This window comes from Neopelma chrysocephalum, unplaced genomic scaffold (genome assembly GCF_003984885.1).
Source record: "Neopelma chrysocephalum unplaced genomic scaffold, ASM398488v2 Primary Assembly neopelma1_97222, whole genome shotgun sequence".
Classification (NCBI taxonomy): Eukaryota; Metazoa; Chordata; class Aves; order Passeriformes; family Pipridae; genus Neopelma; species Neopelma chrysocephalum.
The window spans coordinates 3522828-3539378 of record NW_020925863.1 but is presented as its reverse complement, the minus strand read 5'-3'; the positions used below and the strand labels follow the sequence as shown (position 1 = coordinate 3539378).

The window sequence follows — 16551 nt, the reverse complement described above, 5'->3', positions numbered from 1 at the left end:
AAGCTGCTTCTCAGAAATCTCTTAATAAAATAAAATGGAAACAAAACTTGCTGAAGTTTTCCAATAACAGCTGACATGTCCTTTATCTAAGATTTCTCCTTTAGAGTGTTCAGTGTTTTAGGATACCTATTAATATCAACACTGACAAACCGACATTTTTCTATGTTTTAATCAAAGACTATGGAAAAATGCTTCTCTGTAAGGCACTGGCTAAAAAACCCAAATCACAGAAAACAAATTAAAAACCAATTAGCCTCCAAAAGAATTATCTTTTCCCTGTAGAAACTGAAATTTACATATTGGCATAAGCTCTGATGAGCCAGTAATCAAAGAAAAGTATAAAACAAATAAAAAGATTAAATTCTAAAAAACTTTCAAACTGTGACATTTTGCATTTCTTGCTCACATTTACATAAAAACTTTGAAAAGGCTCTTCAAATTCTGTCAGTGCTAAAAATGAAAGCTTCTTTGGAAATACGTAACATGAACCATAGTTCAGAACTGCCTTCTTTTCTTTTTTTAATTGAAGACTGCTCATTCCTCATTTGGCAGTGCAGTTATTCTCAGCATGACTTTTAAGGACATGGCACTCAGTTCAACTGCATTATTAAGCTCGTGTTTTTAGCTCTCGGCTCATCAAAACATCCTAATGAGTGAAAGGTTCTGATAATGGACATCACTGTAATCAATTCACCAACTGTTGGCTTAGCTGCACGCATTAGGCTTGCTCCAAATGTCCTCACACAGGGGTTGCATAAGCACTAGTGAGCCAACCTCGCTGCCAAGCCAGGACCCCGCACCCCCCCGGTCTGTGTCACAGACCACAAACTCAACACTGGAGCACCTTTACTCCCTTTAGGGAAGAAGCCCTGTTCAGTACGTTAGAAGTATTTCTGTATTTGTATTACCAGTTTTATTTGTGAATTAAGTAATTCTTTATAGTTACAGGGGTTATTGCGAATCACTTAGATAGCTGTAGTTCATATTGCTTAAAATTTATGTATGTGCAAACAACGTTATTACTCAAAAAATTAAGAACTTCAGTAATTTACATCCAGTCCAACAAAAGGGGAATTAGCTGTCTTTATAGTAAGATAAAAGAACTACAAACATGAAATAAAATTTCCTTTAGCCTGCTCCATTTAAGTCGTATGCAACTTTTCTCCACATAACCACACATTTGAAGACCTAATATAGCAAAAACCTGGAACACTTAAAGTTTTTGAAATATAGCACAGGACATATCTACACATAAAGCTGACCATGATGTGTAAAAAAAGAGAAGACATACCAAAAAATGGACAAAAAACTGAAGATGATTCCAAGTTCTTGCTTCTTAAACTCAGTAAGCAGCATACTGTAAACATCATTCACACACATGTACTTTTCACAAACTAAAATGGTGTTAAGCATTAAACAAGATAATGGAATACCTTTAGTCAATTATTTTAATACTTTTTTTGAGGCTGACTAACACCTACCTCATAGACAGAACCCTAATAATTCCCAAGTACCATTGATTTCTAGAACGGGCCTTTTCCTTTTGTACATAGATTAAGCAAAAAAAGCAGCAATACTTTAAATTTTTGTTCCTGTTCATTTAATTTTGGTAATTCAGCAAAGGCTACACCAATTTCTCAACCTAATCATTGTGAAACATTACAGGATAGAGAAATCCTACAAATGCTTTCTAGTATTGTGAATAGCTCTCTGTTATAGACTGTTGATTGCAAACAACAGATACTGTACAGATTTGTGCTATCAATTAAGTTTTCCCACTGTTTATTCCTCTTCTGCCTTCACTGTCTTCAACATTCAGGAGGTATTTCAGTATGTATCTGAAATACATACAGCTATAGGAAATGCTCTTAAAATGGATGCTTTCAGACTGAGCAACTCTATTCTCAAGTTTTCTGAAAATTGCAATAGAGGGGAAGAATAGCAGAAGAATACTGGCTACAGTAAAGTAACACACGTATAAGAAACCAGAGAGTTTAATATATAAACGAGAGGTATACTAAATATTTGAATATATTTCTTTCTGCTTAACCAATACAATTTCAGGAATTTAGGAGAGTTCCAAAGATGAGGTCCAATACAACTGTTCTGGACCATATGTACATACACCTTCTGTGCCTGAAATTTCCTCTGTACACAGCCCAATTCACAGGTACAGCACAGGCATATTTTAAAGCTTCTCTAGGGCAATGTAGCTTGAAATAACTTTCTTCTTCCAGCAGATAAAGGTGTGTGTGTTACAAAGCCCTAGAAGCATCCAGAGACAACCAGAGTTTGTCTACACTTAAGCTGTAAAATGGTTGGCAGAACAATGCATGACATCTGTTAGCTTTCTGGGACTTCATCAGGAAATATTTTGTATGTATTTCCATTATTAGAATCTCCATATAATGCCTCCTTTACTAAAAAAAAAAAGTTCAAAATGTCCTTAATCTATGTGGGAATGAAAAAAAATTTGACATATATTTGGGACTAACAGGAACACAAGAAGCAGCTAACAAGTGCTGAAAGAAAACACATATTCTGTGAGTGAGCTGAGAAACTTTGGATCGGATCCTGGGGGAAGGCTGGGAAAGCATGAAAGACATCCCAGAAGCCAGAAAGGCTGTGAGAAAAGGGTAGATTTATTATGTGAAGCACTGAAATTGCAAGGATATTAATGCTGCGTGTTTTTCACACAGAGCATACATGTTTCAATGTACATACCTTACATATGAACACTGGGTTTTACTTGAATTAAAATGTGTTTCCAGTATGTTTTAAGTTGTGGGATACTGTGTACTCTTATTTTAGGTAAACCAAACACATTCAACTCATTATTAAATGTACAAACCTCATAGTGTTCATATTCCTCCACATCAAATGTCTTAAAGTCAAAAAATCCATGCTGCAAAGCCTAAAAGGCAACAAGGTGTCAGTTTATACTGAAATAGGATATATAATTTCATTTAAAATACTATTTTGAGAATCAGAACTAAATCCCTAGATGTTTATGTTTATTGAAGCCTTTTTGTTAAGACAACATTACATTTTGCACAGATTAACAACACAGACAACAAAAACTCCAACAATGTCACTGAAACATGTTAGATTCATTATCTCCCCTTCAAAGACATTATGATGGGACACAAAGTTGTTGCATATCACTTAAATTATAAAACTGATTCTCCCCACCCCACCATGTGTGATTTTTTTCTGTATTGCAGATGACAAGTAAAAAGCAATTCCCTTTTTGTCATACACTCATTCAATGACTTCTATGCTTGAATGTATTTTCATGCAGTTGGACATAAAACATTGAGTACGTTGAGAGTTTATTCACTTTCCATACTTTATATGATACACTGGTTTTATCACCATAATACCTAGGCAAAATGGCATGTACAGAATACAGTACCATGCATAACCTGTATTTTATTACTTCTTTTAATACACAGATAAAGTTCACTAGACTACATTAGACAGTGTTTATTACAGGACTGAAAGAAGTTTTGTATTTGATTACTGTACCATTATTAAATATGCCAATTTTGTACTGAAGATTTGTGTATAATACTATATTGAAAACAATTCTATGAATATAGAATTCATAGTGCAAATTTATTTCAAAGAATAGGCAGAAGGCATGTATTTATACTGAATCTATTCCATTCTGAGAAGTGTAGATATTACACAACATTCTGGGATTAAAGTGTGATAAAAAAACATCACAGATCTATGATTTAGAAAAAATAATCATCAGACTGCTATTATTTGCTACATATAGAGCACCTTTTTAGGACAAAACAAAAATCACAGCTAGCTTTGTTATAGAAAACACAGGCTCAGTGACTGGACTGTCATGAAACCTAAGATACTGAGAGGTTTGTCTGAACAGCTGATTTTGAGAAATGTATTTCATTTAAGCATGGCTGGCTGGCTGCACTCCAGAACTTGCAGGCCTCCTGAATTACATGGATATGATGTACATGCACAGGAACACCAAATTTATCCAGGTAAGACTACTTTAAATTAAGGCATAGGGTTTCTGCTTGAAGTATTTTTTCCTCTGTAAGTGAACTGGACAAAAATTCAGTAATAAATTTTATGGTAACAAAGGAGGAAAACTGATTCTCACAGTCCTTTTGATGTATTTGTTGCAGATAAATTACAATGACTGCACTGACTACTTCAGAGCTTCAGGATCCGTAGAATGCCTCACAAATTACAGTCTTGCTGTTAACTGACAGCTCCTCTCCCACCCCCACAGAACTAAAAATATTAAGCTTGATCTTTTTTCAATTTTTAAAAACACTTGTTTTGCCATACTTTTAAGGATTACAAATGGTCTATAAAGTGTCCGTACAGAACTGCTCCTATAGCCTGCTCCCTTCATCAAGATCAATGGGAAACGATGAACAAAATTTAAAGGCTGACAAGTAAGATGTGAGGTAACATTTTTTAAAAAAGCAATACTGGAGCTTAATATTGCCTAGGACTATTGAAAGTGAGACATCAAACCACCAGTAAGATACCTTAGTTTTAATTGTTTTTAAACAATTCTGAAAAGATTAGCATTGAACACTGAACCAAGTGTTTTGGGGGAAAGTTTGGGCCAGGTACATGCAAAAACTGCTCAGATTAAGTCACAGTATACCTGTGTATTCTGTATCACTTGACTTTATCCACCTGTTATTCCCTCTTCCCCATGGTTATAAATGATCTATTAGCAGGTCTAGCACAGTGCCTTGCATTGTCAAAAGCTGCCTCCAGCCAGGCCTGGTGCATTTGCATGTTCCAAGTCATGAGGTGAAGTTCAAAAAGCTGTCAAAGGCTAGGCCAGCCAGTAGAAGTGTAACTTTCCTCCACTGGCTCTACTCAAACACAGTCCTCAGTACCTCAGGCTTCATGAGAGCGTACTACTCATTCACAGACCTTTTGAGACCAGATTTTCTAAGCTATTTTAACAGTATTTTCCCTCATGATTTAAAAATCAATTTAAACCTGTTTTGCTAAGGAAAAATGTTATTACCTTATTTACTCCCTGTAAACAGTCCAAGATGGTAAGATTGTACGTGCAGTTTCCAAATGAAGCATCCCTATAGATTTAATACAAATGAATTTAATATACACAGAATTATTTTAGGAACTTGGGGAAAGGCAGCACACAACAGAATACATTCCAGCTATTCAATTCCCTCTGAGAACTCTGAATTCAAAGCCTGAGAAGACATCTTTTTAGAAGCTTGTTCATGCTAAAGAACTCCCCTTCCCAAGACACAGCTCAGAGTAAGTGCAGTTAGATACTGCACGTAATTTTGAGTGCATATTTTACATCAGCTAACTACATGCCCTTTACCAAATCATTTATACTATATTGGAACAGGAAGCGTTGCATCCTCTCAATTGTATAATGACAGCAGCAAATAAAGCAAAGCTTGCTTTAACCGTTATTCAAGTCTTAATGGAGTTACACTGTCTAACAGGGACAACCAAACAGACTACTAGTTTGGAATTAATTTGTAGGCCTTCGTTTTGATGCCTGATTACAGATGTGATTCAAAGTTATCCAGATATAATTAAATTTAAAATTACTTAACCTCAGTTCTACCACTATGAAAATTACAATTTGTCTTTAGAAGATGAAATGAGACTCCAAATCAAAACATGTTCAAGTGGTAAGAGACGCCAACATTAAAAAAAACCCATACCAACCACCAAAAAATGCATTGTGGAAAAATGAAAAAGTACTTTTTCAGACCAGTTCGATTTTAACAAATTCTTCCTGAGCAGATTATTTCCTTATCACTCATTAAAGAAGTCTTTTATAGCTTTGCTCTAAGCTATCTTAGAGAGAGTCCTAAGAACTGCAATTTATCAGAATTGCAAAATTTTACATTTCACCCAAATACATATTTAATCTATAATTGATTCAAAATTTCAATCTTTCATTGAAAACTTGCTATAAGTAGTATGAAGTTTGTTATACTGATATGCTTCTTCAACCTCAAGTACTTTAAGGGCAGAATATTCTCACCTATTCTTTAAGAGTGGAATAAGTATAGCAGTTTTGAACAAGCAATGTTCATAGAAAATGTTTTTAAGAAAATGAAAAGCTGTATCTTTGGCAGTGTCATATTACAGGCAGGCTACTCTAGAAAAGCTTTTGAATAATTAGATTATTAAAGCACAATGTTTTGGAAAGGGAACTTTTAAGTGTGTATAAACTTTCCATATCCAAATCCAACAGGAAAGGTTTAAAAAATGAGAACCCAGTATTTTCATTACACTAGATAAAGCAGAACATATAAAAGCAGCAAAATATGAACTTTACAGACAATACATTTTTGACAAAGTAAAAGCAGATAACAGATCACTTTAGCACAAAAGCATTTTAGCAAACAAAAAAAGTCTTCTGAGCAAAAAAACTGAAGGACCCATTGGAAACACGTACAGAGCAGAAAGTTTTTAAAAGCTGTACTGGTTTTCTGAAGGGCTGACAAAAATAAAATCCAAACCCATTAAATATTTAGAGAAATATGAATGGAAGATATGATCATAGCAGATGTTCTATTTTACATGTTATTTTGCTATAACAAAAGTACAAGTTATATTTTATCTGTATGTATATAACTACTTCTTTGACTGATGAGGCATCTGATAGTGCAGTACAGGAAAACAATACTGAGGGAAAAGGCCACATAATCTCTAATCCATTAATAAGAAATACTATGAGAGAGGGAGAGAGAACAATGAACTTGACCTAGATGTACAAGATAAGCCTATCACAATTCCAGGTGAACAGAACTCCTAGCTCCAGTTCCCACAGACAGCTATTACCAGTGACGTGCACAGGGATGGTGCTGACATGGATTGCCTCCACCATCCATGTCTCACGTCTCATTTCTGCTGGTGTGCACCTAATCATTAAAGTAGGTGTGCTCCAACTGACACCTGCCATCCACACACAGTGAAACAGTAGGAAGACTGAAAGCTAGGAAAATTCCAAAGAGTCAAAGTTTTGGAATGGCCAAATAAAAAGTTGTTTAAACCTAATCCCAATTTTCCAGAAACTCAAAGAATAGCAGTATTCTAATGTTTTTTTAAAGAGTTGACATCTCAAAAACTCACACCCCCATCTATCCTTCATGGCAGAATGCAATAACGTAATGAAAACATAAGCAACAGGTATGAACAACAGTGCAAGGTGGCAGTGAAACAACACCCAGAAGCAGTGGCTTATATTACCTAAGGCTTCAAGGGCATCATGGTGTTTGATGAACCAGGGCAAGTACTGAGCATATCATATTAGACCTTGCCATAATCTCTCTCTCCTGCTCTGTCCCTCAACTATCTTCTGGTAAGAAAACACAAGCAAATCATAAAAGTTCCTTGTATCCTAATTTGGAGAACAAGATAATAGAACAAAATCTATGCAACTTTTTTTCTTTAAAGCCACAGTCATTTTTATTTTAGCACTCCCAATCCTTTTCGGAGTAAATCCAGGAATACATATACATACATATTTTCTTCTCTAGTTTCCAAAAGTACAGTTGGCTGATTAGAATCAATTCCACATGCAAAACTTTCTGAAACTTTACTGTTTTATGCTCCAGAATATTAAACCAAACTATCTGTAGGTATTACATTTTAGGTTTAAGAACAAAGAAATTAATCTGGCAGAAGTTGTACACATAATCCATGAGGACTCTGCATGCTGGATCTATTGACACAGTACAGCAATATCTGAAGTACAGGTAAGGCAAGTGCTTGTAGATTCAGTATTAGGAGATGAAACCCATTTTACAAGTTTCAGAACAAATACACTTTACGCTTACACTTTACAGAGTTGTTTTAGATATTAAAACAATGTTTAAAAAAAGTAGTTTATTTATGACAAAAAGTCACAGTATGTTTATGAAGTGACATCTTTTAATACTCAATCTTCCTATCAAAAAAGATGATTTCACATTATTCCAGAGAAGCATCAGTATTTCTTTACAATTTAGCCAAAAAGTATTTTGCAGAAATGTGAGAGAGGACAGATGCACAATGCCAATCTTACTGCTGACTACATGTCAAGAAAGGCCATGAAAAACTCAAAAGGTAAAGAGTTTACTGTGACCTGAATTCCTGAATGTTTTAAATAAATTACTCAAGTAAAATATCTTTTTCTTTAGAGGGAGTTGGCTAAGGTATTTTAAGTCACTAATTGTTTTGATACTTTATTTGTTACAAGGAAAATCAAAACAAATCTCCCCCCAGTTACCTAGGTGACTTCCTCCAGGCCGAGGCTGGGTTATCACATTCTTTTTCTATCCCAGAGAAATCAGTCAGAAGTCATGTGAAATCATTAAAAAGCTTCATAAATAAAACCCCCAAATTTAAACCTGTTTTTTGAATCCTCCTGGATAAATGTATTTACTGAAGAAAACAAAATAATTAAAAGCTAATGCAGAGCAGTTAGTTTAATTTAACTAATTTGAGCCAACCTGCCTTCCTACTGATTTTGTACAAATTTCTAAACCATGGATAAAAACATTGGATACTGTCAGAACTAGTACTAACCTTTACTAAAACTGTGTTAGAAATACAGCTATTGTCATACCACTTTGGCTTGAGAAGTCAATTACATAGCGCTAGATCCACGAGCATGCATTTTCTTTCTAAGAATGACAGACATATCCCCAAAGTTTTAGAGCAATACTTAATAATACTGATCTTAGCTTGCATAAAATGCAATAGGTTCTGAATGGGTCACACTTTGTTACACAGTAAAACCAAATGCAAGGACTAACAGTCATGAGGAAGAGCACTGTAAAGAAAAAATACCTTTACCAATCTTAAAGAAACATATTCTAGATTAAATTAAAATTAATTCCAGACATCCCTCCTATTTAAACTTTTTCTACTCCTTTGTCCACTGTACACAGTCAGCATAGTATCTTACAGAAAGCTAATGCATGTGCTTACATTTAAGACAGTAGTCATTTTTAACTCACTGGGACTACATAGGCATGTATAAAAACATTTAAGTGAAACTTGCACTTCAAATCTTACACCTCTTTGTTCAACTCAGAAGTCTGTGTTTAAGAAAGCATAAAAGAAAAAGGAAAACCTCATTTCATATCAGAATAATGCAACAGAGCACATACAGACATCTCCTGCTGCTTTGCAGCACTCTGATTTTTGCTGCTGATCACGTTTTATTACAGTATTATTTTAGTCTTTTATGGTCAAATGTATAAGCACCTTGTTTTTCAAGCAGTGTTTTACCAGCTATTACCTGACAGTACTCTATCTGCTTTCAAAATGAGAAAAATGTGAATATTTCTAGGAGACACAGATTCAGTACGAATCTGAGCTAGCATTACAGAGTTGCATATCCCCTATCCCATTTCACAGTTGTTGCAGCTGACCTCAATACTGCATAATGCTTTCTCTTTCACCAAACCTCTAAGCGCTGTCAATAACAAAACAATTTGTTTCCCAGCACTTGCCAATAAAGAAACAAACCCAAAAGCCACAAACTAAAATCTAACTCTGAAATTCACGTCATTATTTAGAGACTGAATATAAAAATATTAAAATATATTTGTTTTTTCTCTTGAACATAAAATCAATACAGAGTAGTATTGTACTGAGGTAAAAATTTGAAACTGTTTCACACTACGTAACTGGTATTTACGACAATTTTAACTGGTGTTAGCACTGCTTTTTAAATGGAAGTGAGAAGATATGTGTAAGATCTTCAAGAAACTAGAGCGTCACCAAGTGACAGTGAATCAGCCAAAAATAAGAATAAAGTGTCTCAAATACAGTGTGCCTCATCCTCTCGAGTTACCTTTAGTTTTTCTACCATAAAAACTAAACAAAATTTCCATGTATCTTGTAAGAGGGCTATTCTGATTTCCTTCCACCTCTGAACTATATTTGCTGAAGCTGTCTTTAAATGAAATACCAGCTGAAGACCTAAGCCGATTAAGGCTTTTTGAGGTCACTGAGCTAGATGAAAGTAGATCGGTTTCCCAGTGATCACTTCATGTAAACTTACCTCAGTACTCCACAAAGAATCTGACAATTCTGCAGCTTCTACTTATTCAAAGTTGCCTATTTTTTTCAAATAGAAGACACTTCAGATATCAAATTAACAAACTTGTTAAACAGTCCAATTGTAACACTTAACTGATCACTGCTCTCTGATAAACTCTTCACTTGAACTACTCAAACAGAGTTGATCTATACTACAGAAGTTATATAATATCTAAGTTCCAGGCTGCAAGAACAAACTCGTCAGTAAGTACTGAATCGCAGTGATTAACATCTCAAATTATTTCCTTCACAGACCAACTTGTTTCTTCACAGTACAGTCTGGTGTCAAGCAGATATACTACCTAAGGCAGAGCTACTGCTTCCAGTACAGGTTCAATTGTTTGAGCCTCTGTATTACGCTATATTTTGCAACAGAGATTCTCAAATGTCCTGAAATGGACACAGGGGGAAATACCTCAAAGGCCTTGGAAAACCAAGGAAGGAGGATTAATTATTTCTTTTCCATTCCCTCCTAATCTAGATTGCCCCACTGCACACCATCAGATCTACTTGGCCTTCTCTCAGTTTGAGTAACTCTTAAGCTCCTTATGCATCTATACCAAACTTTACCTATGAGTTCAAATATCCCAAATAACCCCTTCCCTATCAGATATCCCACTTCTTATCCAGCCTCCTATCTTGTCATAATCCTTCAGTTTATTTCCTCCCTCCTCTTTGTCTCACCTCTGGTACAGGTTGGTTACACACTCATCTTCCCCAGGAGGACAAACTACACCGCAGGTAATAGAATCTGCTTAGGCTCTTATCCAGTGCCAAGATCTGACGTAGTCCAAAGCAGATCCAAAAGAAACTTAAGTGCTTTCTAGTCTCACACCATATAAGAGAGAATGCTCAAGAAATCAAGACATTTAATTCTTCTAGCAAAAGCTCATAATACTACATTCCTTCTAGAAACAGCCAGGCTCTGCTCAAGAAGATTGCCTCCCTCCCATCCTCTAAAATAGCCAAAGCTTTGTGTTTAAAAAAACAAAGAAAACCCCAAATACCAAAACTCATCCACACCAGAGAAAATCCACCAAAAAACCCCACAACCTGTCAAAAGTGCTTTAGTTTTGGCCAACACAACCTAGGGTTTGAAATACACAGACAAAGACTGCAAAGGAATTCCATTTCAGAATACTTCTTACTCTCTAAATTTATTGCCCTCTTCTCCTAAAGCTGACAAATGGAATGAAACAATCATAATTTTGTAATTATTTTGCCAACCCAGACAGCAAAGACTAAGTAGTCCCTTTGCTGGACATTGCCTTCTCCAATGTTTTTATTTAGTATGCTCTCCCCTGGAAAATACAAAATGCTCTGTGTATATGACATAAAGTTATCTTCAGAAAATCTTTGCGTTTCTTCTATACTTTTGATGCCTTCTTTGCTGACCCTGGAGTAGCTAACTCTTCTATTTTGAAATAGAATTTCATGAATCCAAAGTCATGAGGATTTCCTTTGAATAATCATTTAAAAACACTTAAAAGGAAATTTTTTGTGTCATTAAGTTTATTACTGTGGTTCCTATTAGCTTCACAAGAAAGCACAGAGCCAATTACTTTCATTACTCCTTACTAGTCAAGCAGAAACAGCGACTTTATTATTACTACTACTATCAACATCATTATTATAAGGAATTAGTTGCAAGGCAAGGATCTGTAGCCTTTGGTTTGAGCAAATAGGGTCATATGAGACTGTTCGGCAAACACAGTATTCCTTCAAAGTTTTCTGTCTTACAGTTTTGGGATCTGACAAATAAAGTTCTTCACTTTGTCAGAAATTCTTTTTACACACCTTAATCTTTACTTTGGTAGGGGAGAGAAAAACCTAAAGACAATTTACTGTAAATCCAAACAGTAAATGTCTTCAATTGGTGAACAAGATACAGCTATTCAGCCGTGGGGCCTGATGAGATGTATCCCAGGGTCCTAAGGGAACTGGCTGTTGTTGTTGCCAAGCCACTCTCCATCCTATTTGAAAAGTCATGGCAGTGGGGCAAAATCCCCAGTGACTGGAAAAAGGGAAACATTGCTCCTGTTTTTGAAAAGGGTAGAAAGGAAGAGCCAGAGAACTACAGGCTGCTGAGCCTCATCTTTATGCCTAGGAAGATAATGGAGCACACTCTCAGGTAAGCAATGCTAAGGCACGTGTAAGACATTGTTCTTTGTCTAACGTAGATCACCCCCCCGTGTTTTATACAGAATTTGGAGAACTTAAAAAACATTGACATTTAAAATAACTGACTTCCTTATGCCTTGTACCAAGTATTTTTTATAATTCTCTGAAAAAATATGGATACCACTAGCTTGGTGAACTACTTGGGCTTTGGAGAGCTATCAAGGACCCGGTTAACGTATAAGCTCTCTGCCATTAAAAGCTATCACTGATTTAATACCTCCTTAAAACATGTGTTTGATGGTTTAAGATTTCATAGTCAAACTGGTCTTGACATAAAATCTACCATCCCAACAGTTTACACTGCATCTGGCTCCTATACAAAGTATGAGAACAGCTAATCCGATCTTCCTCTGCTGAGTGGCTGAAGAATCAGATGAATTTGATACAGACAAGGTAGGCCTACATTTACAAATGCACTGGCTGACAGCGAACACTACTTGTAAAATGCTGACTCCCCTGAAAAGGAGGATATTGACCTTCTTGCAGTTGACTTTTATTGCCAGTGTTTGCATAGGAATACCATGAGGTATTCTCATTCATGAGGCACAACGGCATAGTTCACACCATGAAAAAAATTTGGAAGTCTCTTTATTAGATAGGCATGATAGCTAAAACTCCCTAGATTTGGGTCTCAATATGATCTTTGTACAGAGAATAAAGACAGATTGATGGAAATTATCTATGATTAACTGAAAACATTTAATAACTTGAATATCAGTGCCTGTTCTGTAAAAGAGAAAATACAACAGCATACAACTCCCTTTATTCCTCTAAGTCTACCTACTTACAGACTAAGTAATTTAAAATATTTGAATGACTTCCAAATAGTAAAACATGATACATGATGAAGAAAAGGTTTAATTGCTAAATTGCAAACATGCTGAGAACTATTTTAAAAAACTGACAGTTTGCAAGACTAGGAATCTTACTTAAAACTTATATCAATCTAAATGATTTATTATCACAATACAGAGCAAGTAATACCACCAGATGTAAAAATTATTTTTTCTGGACATCAGTCATTTTGATACAATATCTGAATCAGAGAAAAAACCCTTTTTTAGGAAGGCAATCTGAAAAAAATTTATTTAGCAAAATCCCAAACAGAAAAGCTGGGCTCATTTCTTGTGTTCACATACCTAAATGGAAGATATGGTGGATTAGATCCAGACAGAAGTGTCCTGTAAGCCTCTTCTGGTGTTTTCTTCAAGTATATTACCTAAAAGGGATGGGGGAAGAGGAAAAAAAAAAATCAGCCCTGAGCCTGAAATGTCATTAACAGATGTTAACTTCCCTCAGCCCACTAAACTCCTAAGAATACATACCGTACTCCTTCATGAGCTACTCCTATGGACATACACAGGTCAGAAAAGACATACCTACACAAAGAAATTACTCAGAAATCAACAGAAGTCAACAGAAACTGGAATTTCTGGTTTGTGTCATTCCTCTACTTTAAAAAAAGAAAATAGAAAAAAAAAAATCACATATTGCTCAACTGAGAGAGTTCAGGACAGACTCAACATCATATTAAGATGAAAAACACATATCTATACTGGGAGTTCTCTGTCTAACTTTAAATGAGTCAAAATACCATCGTGGCAGCTGACTAAGGAAACATTTCTCCACCACATCTCAATGGAAGATCTTCCAACACAAGTAGTTTCTGATTTCTAATTGTCAATATCAAACTACTAATTAACAAAAATATCCAATTCAACAAGCTCAACATATTACTATGAGACCAACATATAGTTAATGTAACACCCAAAGCCAAGGTTCATTCTTCTAATAGCTGCACTGGCTTAAGTAAGAAATTAGAATACAAGTACATATTTCTGAATTTCAATTCCTATTTGTACAGTGCAGTTGGTCCTAAAATAAACCTAACTCAGAACACATATTTAGCAAGTACTTCATTTACAAAATATGAAATTCATTCAGTTTGGAGTGGCATATTTCACACATATAAACATTTATTGCAAACCAAGCCACACGATCTTTCTAGCCATTTCCCTCCAGTTCACCTTACCACCAGCATCTACATGGCTGCTTTACAGCTCTACACACATTTAACTGACTATAAAGTACTCCAGTAATTATTTTCTTAACCAGGACACAGGTGAGTTCCTGATCTAAAAGCTCCATTCAACTTTTGACCCTGAGCACAATAGAATATAGGTAAGTGATGTTCACTCCCAGAATATCTGCAATTAGCTTTTTATCCCAAGTTAATGGGATTCTTAGTACTCTGTAAGATGTTGTCACATTAGGTAGATTTTCTTCCATTTCTTCCTCAAGCATGGACAAAGCAGACAGCAAAGACAAGATAAGAATTAAATAAAACACAAAAAATTGACTAAAATAAAACAGTCTGAAAAACTCTGTCATTATGCAATGAATAGATGGTCTAGAATAATCTCTTTTTCAACCACCACCTATTTGAGTCCTTTGAACAGCTAGTCTAATTTTGGACCAAAACCCTCTTCACAAACTCATCTCCATTCAGAAGATCAATCCCCTAACTTGGAATTGTATTTTAGTCTCAGCCTCCAATGTTGCTGCTCCACTCACCATGGTCACACTGATAGCATGGATCAGTATTGAAATGGTTGAAAGACAAGCTTCTCACAATTGTGACACTATGCTGGCACACGATGTGTAGCAATACTGGCCAGATATACCCACTGTCAAGAAAACTCATACCATATGTCCTAAAAAGCTTGCAGAACAAAGAGGGAATTAGTACTTTGCAAGCCCCTTAACATTTATCCACAATATTTCAAATGCAGTTTGGATTCATCTTGTTCCCACCTGCACCTGCCATTTTAAAATTAGAAGTATTTGGAACAGATCCCCTCTACAGCTGCTGCGTTACCACAGGAGTTCTGTGAAGACAACCTAAAGCAAGGTGCAGAAAGGTGTACAGAAGAGGCTGCACACACTGCAGTGACTGAAAAGCCTTTGTACTTGCTGACCGTCCAAGGGAAGGATTACAACAGGCTTGAGCAGTAACGTGACATGCTTAGATTACCAGCAAACAAACCTTTAAAGTTTCAGGTAGGGCTGAGATGTCCAATTTAAATTTTTACATTAGGGAAAAACTCCTGCAAGCAAATCACTGAATGTGCCATAGTAGTTTGAAATTACCCAGTAATTTCCTGCAATAAAACTACAACCTTAAGAACTCAACAGCTTTTCTCCCTTCCCGGCATAACAGAAGTCTAATAAATGCTGTTACTACCAAAATATACAGTTAAAGTAATCGTGAGAGTGAAATATGGCCAGCCCACCTGCTATCTACAAGGAAAAAAGGCTCACTCTTTCCAGGGTTTGCCACAGTGCAAAAGCATGTTCCATTGAGACTGCTTAAAAGTCAGATTTTGGCCGCTAATCAAGTTTTAGTCTCTGAAGAATTGCAAGAGGTAACTACTACTTGTTTTTTACAGGGTAGAATTAAAGCTCTAGATTTACTAGTAGCAGCAAAGTGTTATGTTCTCTCTTCCCTCTGCCCCATTTCTCTAGGAGTACAAGAGCAATCACTGATATAAACAGACCAGTATTCCTCCTGCTCTTCTCTCCCAAGGAATTCAATCCTAGACAGAGTACACAACCAGGTAGGTGTTCCTCGGTTTCCATCAGTAAAAAAAACATACCCTAAATATATGGAAAGAGAGGCCAACTCACCATTCATACATGTGCTATCAGACAGGTGAAAATGCACTCTCCTTCAAGATTTCTCCAAGAATTAATTATTTGATAACAAGTGGGGAGTTAAGGTTAATTCATCCCTACTCTCATTCATTGTCCCCTCAGAAACTACTAAGTACAAATTGAGCCAAACCAGGCTACTTTAGTTTTGGTATGCACTAAAGGACTTGTAACGGTATTTCAAAACAATTTTCTTTTTTAAGAAAAGATTAACTATTGTGGAAGGCTAGATTAAAAATCCTAACATCTAAAATCTCCAAACAGATGAAAAGAAAAGCTGAACAACACTAGCTTCCATATAGTCTCTGTTGTGCCTGATAAGATTTTGCAAAACCTAGTAGCACCCTGTTTCTGACCTCACTGACCAGTTTGTGTTGTAGTCTTGGTCATTTATGAGGAACCACTGCATGATCAGGGAAGTCTGCATGTTCTTCTGTTCTTGTAACACTTTAAATATTTTTTTCTTAATCTGAATTAGTGACAGAAGTAATTTGTGTGGAATTCTTAAGAGCAAGGACAATATTTTAGCAACTGGGCATGATTAGACCAAATGTACAGGAAGTCTATTGT

The 16551-nt window shown here is 35.8% G+C and overlaps 1 protein-coding gene across 1 annotated transcript in view; it reads right to left on the bottom strand.

The window, feature by feature from the left end:
* The window catches only part of CDC14A (cell division cycle 14A), a 55000-nt gene that overhangs the window by 21037 nt on the left and 17412 nt on the right, over window positions 1-16551 (bottom strand). The window contains 3 exon segments of the mRNA XM_027671894.1: window positions 2852-2914; window positions 5030-5096; window positions 13410-13489. Coding sequence (XP_027527695.1) covers window positions 2852-2914; window positions 5030-5096; window positions 13410-13489 — 210 coding nt within the window.